At 44.5% G+C, this 9,893-nt stretch overlaps 1 protein-coding gene across 8 annotated transcripts in view; it reads right to left on the bottom strand.

Annotated features, from left to right (window-relative positions):
- Positions 1-3,005: 3,005 nt before the first annotated feature.
- LOC129824322 (receptor-type tyrosine-protein phosphatase S-like) overlaps positions 3,006-9,893 on the bottom strand; it is a 106,346-nt gene continuing 99,458 nt past the window's right edge. For all 8 annotated transcript variants that reach the window (XM_055883889.1, XM_055883882.1, XM_055883884.1 and 5 more), the window contains 2 exons: positions 6,915-7,050; positions 3,006-5,820 (listed from right to left, as the gene is read on the bottom strand). In XM_055883889.1, the coding sequence (XP_055739864.1) occupies positions 5,752-5,820; positions 6,915-7,050 (205 nt within the window). In that variant the 3' untranslated portion in view covers positions 3,006-5,751. The remainder of the gene's footprint in view (positions 5,821-6,914; positions 7,051-9,893) is intronic.

Below are 9,893 nucleotides of genomic sequence, written 5' to 3'. Positions count from 1 at the left end.
TTATGTTCCGCTAATATAGACTGGGAAAAAACATCGGGGCTCAATTCAATCCGTATCGCGGAAGATCACCGTTACAGCTTGATTGACATTTTTAGGCCTAGGCTTAGTCCTAGATTCAATCAGATCCAGCATTAACCGTCGATAGCACTGCGTAGCAGAGGTTGAACTGCATTGGAGCTGTCAAATCGGTGAGTAGCTCTTGCATTCATTGTCACAAAATCACACCTGCCCCAGTCACGTTAGAAGTTCAGCGGGAGAAAGTGTAGTCTCTTTAAGCAATAAGGCCTGAGGGGGTGTGGTATATGGCCAATAAACCATAGCTAAGGGCTGTTCTTACATACAACGCGATGCGGAGTGCTAGGACACAGCCCTTAGCCGTGGTATATTGGCCATATATGTTTTGTCATACCCATGGTATATGGTCTGACATATCACGGCTCAAACCACAATGGGTATGACAGAACATGTATTTTTACTCTTCTAATTCCGTTGGTAACCAGTTTATAATCGCAACAAGGCTCATCGGGGGTTTGTGGTACAGTATATGACTAATATACCACGGCTAATGGCTGTAATGGCGTTGCGTTGTGCATAAGAACAGCCCTAAACCTTGGTATATCGACCATATACCACACTTCCTTAGGCCTTATTGTTTAATTACAAACTGTTTACCAACGTAATTAGAAGAGTAAAAATAAATGTTTTGTCACCCATTGGGTACGGTCTGATATACCGTGGCTTTCAGCCAATCAGCAGTTTGGCTCAAACCACCCAGTTTATAAATCAAAATAATGAGGATTTTTCTATCAGCATAAATCAAGGTGTAGATTACATCTCAATTTCCAGTGTTTGAATTTGTAAACGCTGCTGCTTTGGATTTCTCGAAATGGAACTCGGTGCAGCCAAGGGCAATGTCCGCTTTAGGTAGGCTATAAGCTACTACAGGCTACTACAGTTCCACCTCTGGCACTGTCAAAACAACTGCTGTGCTGGTGTCGGCTAGCCCAGATCTGATAGAACCCAAGAAGGCAATGTTCCTGCGTTAGCTGAGACTGCATTCATGGTAAACACTGCATATGTCAGCTCAATTGGAAATGACATGGTTGTTTTGATATGGACTGTATGCAATGCATTAACAATCCCTTTACCCAGTGTTTGACTCGGGCAGAAGCTCAGCTGAGTACCAACACCTCAAATGTTCTACTGCTTGAGCTCCCGTTTCTCTTATAGAATATTAGCGCAAAAGTATTTAGCTTCTGCACCTAAATATAAACAGTACGTACCGGCACCCAAAATTAGTACCGGAACCTATTTCACTCCTACTCAAGGACTGCCTTTACCCCAAGGTACATAGGACTCTATTTAATATGTACTGTATCATTGAAGCGTTACTGATACCTACTAGGTGCCTTGGGGTAAAGGGATTGTTAATGCATTTCATACAGTCCATATCAAAACAACCCTGTTAGCCAGCCTGATGAATAAGCTACAGCGTGAGATATTCATACGTTTATAAGCTTGTAATTAACATATCATCTATACCTCTCCATTCTGTATTAACAAATGATTCTACCACCCTCTGACCAACCAACCCGGTACTTCTACAGACATTCGGTCAACCTGAGAGCATCTCCTACTAACAGAGACAGACAGATTGGGTAGCTGTATACGTTTATATGGCCCCGTTTACTGCGCTGTAGCTGTATGTTTTTGGCGTCAGAGCGCCGAGGTGTAGTGTTACGCCCTCCCTCAGCGGCCTCGCTGTGCGGGCACGTCTGGGGTTGTGAGATACTGTGTTGGGACAGAGGGTTAGGGTTACTGGGCCGGTCACAGCAGAGATCTCCACAAGGAAATGTGACACCTCTGACTGATAGAGTTACATCCAATAGAACATTAGTTTAATGACAACGTGCTTCACTGTAAATGCTTGACCCCAATTGGTTTGCACCATGGACGCAATTGCGCTCACATTTCGCTCACATTTAAACAGATCTTCCCCTGTATATAATATCGTGCACGTTTGAGGGGAAAGATAGTCAAGCAGAGGTTAGGGAGGGATAAGGCGTACATTCGGAGCTGAGCAAAAAGTGCCATAGATTGTATCATCTAGGTGCATCAGAATGAGAGGTGATAGGATCTGCAGCACCTCACAGTGTGTGTGTGTGTGTGTGTGTGTGTGTGTGTGTGTGTGTGTGTGTGTGTGTGTGTGTGTGTGTGTGTGTGTGTGTGTGTGTGTGTGTGTGCGCCCTGCTATTGCGGAAGTTTCCTGTAACTCAAACCCTACTATGGTCAGGGCACACCATTCTTTGTGTCCTATCACTGTATCACACTACACGATAGGGGAGAAGCTTGTGACAATCTCTGTAGTGCATAATGGTATTGCAACTGTGTTTTAGAATTCAGATGACAAATAGACATTTTCCATCCATTACAACATTCCAAAGAAAACCATTTGGTTGGTCCAAATACTAAATACAAGGAAATGTTACACAACCTGAATGTTGAGGGATCGTAGCTAGGAACACTTTCTTGTATAATGATAGATTAGATGGACTTTGACTGGTTAAATGGGAGCCATGTTTAGGCGGCATGTAGCCTACATGTTGGGGCGGCAGGTAGCCTAGTGGTTAGAGTGTTGGGCCAGTAACCGAAAGGTTGCTTGATTGATTCTCCGAGCTGACAATGTAAAAATCTGTCGTTCTGCCCCTGAACAAGGCAGTTAACCCACTGTTCCTAGGCCGTCATTGTAAATAAGATTTTTTTCTTTAACTGACTTGCCTAGTAAAATAAATGGACATTTTCTTTCTAGATAGGTGGTTGGACACCACCTAGTGGATAAAGATACACTTCACACCTTTCTTCTTGAAATGTACCTCATCACAAAGGCTTCCTCCCTTGCTTCTGCTGTGTTACATTCCTATACTTTTACAGTGCATCATTTGCAGCCAGTTGTCAGACAATCACAAACAATGACTGAGGAACCAAATGACTCATTATGCTGTATCTCCAATCATCCTGCTTTTAATACAAAGTCAACATACAATACTATCTACAACCAGGGTTGAAAGAAAATAACAGTTACCAGGTAACAGGATATATGTGATGCCATAGAAACTGGCCCTTACTTGATGTCACATGTTTAGTCTGTGGGTCTTTCATTTCAGGTGTATTTATATTTTAATTATTAACATTTTAAGTCAAACCAGATAAACGTTTGGACCACACTTAAATTGCATTATCCGGATAACTTAATTGTTAAATACTTTCCCCACCATTTGTCCGAAAATGTTATCATATACTCCTTCGATCTATAGTAGCACACTATATTTGAACAGTGTAGCATAGACTTTAAACAACTACTGTACTTTCCTCGACCCGTTTAATCTCTCTATCTATGCCGCCGTATTGGCGATCGGATCGTACCACTTTAACTATGATAATGGGAGCGGGGGGAGTCACTGAACTGAAACTAGGTCTGGCTCTAAGTATCTATCTATGAGGACATCAGTATCAAATAGCACTCTACACAGAGTGCTGTACACATTGTACTAAAGCAAATAAAAAAGACAATTAAAAAAACATTGACGATATCATACAGTAAAATTGGCTTGCCAAGTAAACAACATCTCATTGGTTATATTCGGTTATTTTCCCAAATAAAACTATAAATAAACAAATCAACCAATAGTAAAAAATCAAGTCTTAATAACAGTAACAAAATAGAATGATAATAAATATTTAAAAAATCATATCAAATAAATATTTGACAAAGTCAACAATAACAATAAGGCTCTTTTTTTTGGATAATAAATAATTATGCGTGTTGTACTGCATGTACGCCTTATGCTCAGGCCTATGTACTGGACTATAAAGAACTCTATACGTCAGACGGTATGTACAGTTCAAGTTCATGTACGATAAACCATACTGTGCTCTACAATCACGACGTATCTGGGGAAGCAGATTATAGTACATCAAATGAATAAGAGAAGAGGACAACATCTCAAGGGCTGGTGGGGGGACGTCGGAGTGGACTTGAGGGAAAGCATTGGGTTGTGTCGTTCGTTTTTTTGTTGTCTGCACAATAAGACTACGAGCAGAGAGAAACCGGAGAGAAGCAGTGAAGAGCCACTGTGAGCCGAGGGAGGGACTGAGAGGAAGAGAGTGGGTTGAGTTTGAGTTCAAACCTCTTTCTTCTACTCTCAACCCGTTGGGATTTACATTGTTTAACAAGCAAAGCTCATTTCATCCAAAGCGACTCGCAGTTAACACACATATTCAGTACCGTATACGTAGCCCCAAGCAGGGATTTAACCCACAACCTTAATGCTGTCAGAACCAGGCTCCAACCCACTGAGCCATCAGGACCATTCCAATGTATGGGGACAGAATTCAAATAGGTGTAAGCTACATCATGGCACTCAATGCTTAGCTCAGGTAGATGGGATACAGCCTAAGCAGCAGATAACCAACATGGTGAAACATAAGGCAAAGACACTGAACCACAATGAATAGGATCCTTACAATTATTTCTGCAGAAGCTGGAAATTTACCCCCCCCCCCCCCCCCCCCCAAAAAAAAGACCATTATTTGAAATTCTGTTCATTCATCGAAATGGTCCTCCAAGAAAAATATAGACAACATTCATTTCATACATGGAATCTCCTGAAATGACTGACTGGGGTTGAAATGGAATTGCCTGAACTGTGTTTAACCTTTACTGTCATTAGGTTATGAAATATGATGTCAGCAATAGCAAGTAGGCATGGATGACTAAACTTTAACTTGTAATAATATTGATCCCCACTTGGAGTAGGGTGAAGTTGCCCCCAGACACTGATCAAGGTCAGTTTAGCTTTTTCACCCAAATGGTTTAGGTTACAATTTAAGGAGGGTAAACTGGTTCTAGATCTGTGAGTTTACCGCTCATGTATTGTAAGCTGGATGTACAGATAGTAGGGCACCATTCCTCCTCATCAGAGGTCAAAGTACATTTTCCATCTGCCCAGGAACAGCGTGGTTTCTCTTGGCACTGTGGGTAGGAGAGCCTGGCGTCCAATCACAGACATGCAGCTCAAACCGTCCCTCTAGTCCTACTTTGATGTCTAGGACTAGGTTTAGTCCTCTGTCTAAAACTGTGCTCAGGTTAAGCCAGGACTAGCTGTGGCAGCAACAGACACCAGAATGCAAAACGACAGACACATGAAAACGTTCACCTTTGCACTTTCACCCCTCATACACTTAACCCATAGATAGAAAGGTAATAACATAAAAACCCATTTAGGGTGCAGCAAATATCCAGGCTTTTTGTGTCCTTGTATTTTTTTACACATACATATCATAACTCCTGTTTCTGAAGCAGTTTTGTTTTTCACTGGTTTCGTTTTTGAAATAGCTGACCACAACACACACAGGTATTATAAGTCCTCCACATTTTGAACACTGAGGTAAGAAGAATAAGCAGGATTACACATGTAATAGTCTGTCTCCGACTCCCAACACACCCTTTCCAGGTCTTTCCTGAGAGCGCAGGTTTTCTTTGACATTCATCTAGTTGTTGTTGTTGTTGTTGTTGTTTGTTGCTGATGTTCTTGTATGATTACTCCTTGTTAGTAGTGTCGTCCCTCAGGTGGGATTTAAGGTTCATTGTTTTGTCGTTTTCCAGCCTGCTTCTCTCGTTGGTTGTTCCTTGTTTCTCTGTGGACCTCTATCTGAGCAGAAGGAAGGAGGGATGACAGTTCCTCTCCTCTCTTAGGTTGCATAGTGGTCAAAACTCCCCAGGTACTCCAGGGCAGCCTGGTAGGAGAACTGGTACTCATCCTGAACAAGAAGAAAGAATATAGACAGATTTTTGTCTAGTGCAGTATATTGATAACTGAGATGGACATGTGTAGCTAGTAAGGTGGTCTGCTATCTCTACGAATGAATGGGAAAAAAACATCTAGCAATATCTGTCCATTTCTAGACAAACCATTTTATAATTGGAGAGGTCAGCAAAGTGTCTGTGAAGCCTACCTCCGCCTGCACCATGGCAGGGCGCTGTGTCTGTGAAGCCTACCTCCTGCACCATGTCAGGGTCGCTGTGTCTGTGAAGCCTACCTCCGTCTGCACCATGGCAGGGCGCTGTGTCTGTGAAGCCTACCTCCGTCTGCACCATGGCAGGGCGCTGTGTCTGTGAAGCCTACCTCCGTCTGCACCATGGCAGGGCGTTGTGTCTGTGAAGCCTACCTCCGTCTCCACCATGGCAGGGCATTGTGTCTGTGAAGCCTACCTCCGTCTGCACCATGGCAGGGCATTGTGTCTGTGAAGCCTACCTCCGTCTGCACCATGGCAGGGCGCTGTGTCTGTGAAGCCTACCTCCGTCTGCACCATGGCAGGGCGTTGTGTCTGTGAAGCCTACCTCCGTCTGCACCACGGCAGGGCGCTGTGTCTGTGAAGCCTACCTCCGTCTGCACCATGGCAGGGCGTTGTGTCTGTGAAGCCTACCTCCGTCTGCACCATGGCAGGGCGCTGTGTCTGTGAAGCCTACCTCCTGCACCATGTCAGGGTCGCTGTGTCTGTGAAGCCTACCTCCGTCTGCACCATGGCAGGGCGCTGTGTCTGTGAAGCCTACCTCCGTTTGCACCATGGCAGGGCGCTGTGTCTGTGAAGCCTACCTCCGTCTGCACCATGGCAGGGCATTGTGTCTGTGAAGCCTACCTCCGTCTGCACCATGGCAGGGCGCTGTGTCTGTGAAGCCTACCTCCGTCTGCACCATGGCAGGGCGCTGTATCTGTGAAGCCCTTCTCCGTCTGCACCATGGCAGGGCGTTGTGTCTGTGAAGCCTACCTCCGTCTGCACCATGGCAGGGCGTTGTGTCTGTGAAGCCTACCTCCGTCTGCACCATGGCAGGGCGCTGTGTCTGTGAAGCCTACCTCCGTCTGCACCATGGCAGGGCGTTGTGTCCTCAGCATCTTGACTGTCTGGAAGATGTCCACAGCTCCCTCGTAACGCATCCTCTCCAGAACAATGCTCAGAGTGATGAAGACTCCAGTTCGCCCTACACCCGCACTGCACACACACACACACACACACACACACACACACACACACACACACACACACACACACACACACACACACACACACACACACACACACACACACACACACACACACACACACACACACACGGGTCAAACGAATACCAGCTCTGACCTTACCAATATGACGGCCAGACTAATATTTTGTATTTTATTTCACCTTTATTTAACCAGGTAGGCCAGTTGAGAACAAGTTCTCATTTACAACTGCAACCTGGCCAAGATAAAGCAAAGCAGTGCGACAAAAACAACAACACAGAGTTACACATAAACAAACGTACAGTCAATTACACAGTAGAAAAAGCTATGTACAGTGTGTGCAAATGTAGAAGATTAGGGAGGTAAGGCAATAAATAGGCCACAGACAAAACGGATGGCACTGTGATAGACTACATCCAGTTTGCTGAGTAGAGTGTTAGAGGCTATTTTGTAAATGACATCGCCGAATTCAAGGTTGGATAGGATAGTCAGTTTTACGAGGGTATGTTTGGCAGCATGAGTGAAGGATGCTTTGTTGTGAAATAGGAAGCCAATTTTAGATTCAATTTTGGATTGGAGATGCTTAGTGTGAGTCTGGACGGAGAGTTTACAGTCTAACCAGACACCTAGATATTTGTAGTTGTCCACATATTCTAAGTCAGAACCGTCCAGAGTAGTGATACTAGTCGGGTGTACGGGTGCGGGCAGCAATCAGTTGAAGAGCATGCATTTAGTTTTACTAGTATTTAAAAGCAGTTGGAGGCCACGGAAGGAGTGTTGTATGGCATTGAAGCTCTTTTGGAGGTTTGTTAACACAGTGTCCAAAGAAGGGCCAGATGTATACAGAATGGTGTTGTCTGCGGAGAGGTGGATCAGAGAATCACCAGCAGCAAGAGCGACATCATTGATATATACAGAGAAAAGAGTCGGCCCGAGAACTGAACCCTGTGGCATCCCCATAGAGACTGCCAAAGGTCCGGACAACAGGCCCTCCGATTTGACACACTGAACTCTATCTGAGAAGTAGTTTGTGAACCAGGCGAGGCAGTCATTTGAGAAACCAAGGCTATCGAGTCTGCCGATTAGAATGCAGTGATTGATAGAGTCGAAAGCCTTGGCCAGGTCGATGAAGACGGCTGCACAGTACTGTCTTTTATCGATGGCGGTTATGATATCGTTTAGGACCTTGAGCGTGGATGAGGTGCACCCATGACCAGCTCGGAAACCAGATTGCATAGTGGAGAAGGTTCGGAGGGATTCGAAATGGTCGGTGATCTGTTTGTTAACTTGGCTTTCAAAGATTTTAGAAAGGCAGGATGGATATACAGTTGAAGTCGGAAGTTTCATACACTTAGGTTGGAGTCATTAAAACTTGTTTTTCAACCACTCCACAAATGTCTTGTTAACAAACTATAGTATTGGCAAGTCGGTTATGACATCTACTTTGTGCATGACACAAGTCATTTTTCCAACAATTGTTTGCAGACAGATGATTTCACTTCTAATTCACTGTATCACAATTCCAGTGGGTCAGAAGTTTACATACACTAAGTTGACTGTGCCATTAAATAGCTTGGAAAATTCCAGAAAATTATGTCATGGCTTTAGAAGCTTCTGTTAGGATAATTGACATCATCTGAGTCAATTGGAGGTGTACCTGTGGATGCATTTCAAGGCCTACCTTCAAATTCTGTGCCTCTCTGCTTGACATCATGGTAAAATCAAAAGAAATCAGCCAAGACCTCAGAAAAATAATTGTAGACCTCCACAAGTCTGATTCATCCTTGGGAGCAATTTCCAAATGCCTGAAGGTACCACCTTCATCTGTACAAACAATAGTACGCAAGTATAAACACCATGGGACCACGCAACCGTCATACCGCTCAGGAAGGAGACGCATTCTGTCTCCTAGAGATGAACGTACTTTGGTGCGAAAAGGGCAAATCAATCCCAGAACAACAGCAAAGGAGCTTGTGAAGATGCTGGAGGAAACAGGTACAAAAGTATCTATATCCACAGTAAAAGGAGTCCTATATCGACATAACCTGAAAGGCCGCCCCGCAAGGAAGAAGGCACTGCTTCTCCACACCATCCCAACCGTGAAGCACAGGGGTGGCAGCATCATGTTGTGGAGTTGCTTTGCTGCAGGAGGGACTGGTGCACTTCACAAAACAGATGGCATCATGAGGATGGAAAATTATCTGTATATATTGAAGCAACATCTCAAGACATCAGTCAGGAAGTTCAAGCTTGGTTGCAAATGGGTCTTCCAAATGGACAGTGACCCCAAGCATGCTTCCAAAGTTGTGGCAAAATGGCTTAAGGACAACAAAGTCAAGGTATTGGAGTGGCCATCACAAAGCCCACAAAGCCCTCAACCCTCTAGAAAAAATATGAGCAGAACTGAAAAAGTGTGTGCGAGCAAGGAGGCCTACAAACCTGACTCCGTTCCACAGTTCTGTTAGGAGGAATGGGCCAAAATTCACCCATCTTCCTAAGACAGGATTCAGACATGGCTAGGACATCAGGGTTGGTGGAGTGTGCTAAAGCAGTGAATAAAACAAGCTTAGGGAGGAGGCTTCTGATTTAACATGCATGAAACCAAGGCTTTTACGGTTACAGAAGTCAACAAATGAGAGCACCTGGGGAATAGGAGTGGTGCTGGGGGCTGCAGGGCCTGGGTTAACCTTTACATCCCCAGAGGAACAGAGGAGGAGTAGGATAAGAGTACGGCTAAAGGCTACAAGAACTGGTCGTCCAGTGCGTTCGGAACAGAGAGTAAAAGGAGCAGATTTTTGAGCGTGGTAGAGTAGATTCAAGGAATAATGTACA

This window comes from Salvelinus fontinalis, chromosome 26 (assembly GCF_029448725.1).
Source record: "Salvelinus fontinalis isolate EN_2023a chromosome 26, ASM2944872v1, whole genome shotgun sequence".
Lineage (NCBI taxonomy): Eukaryota > Metazoa > Chordata > Actinopteri > Salmoniformes > Salmonidae > Salvelinus > Salvelinus fontinalis.
Note: the sequence above shows the minus strand (reverse complement) of the source record. Positions and strands in the feature narration are given on the sequence as shown.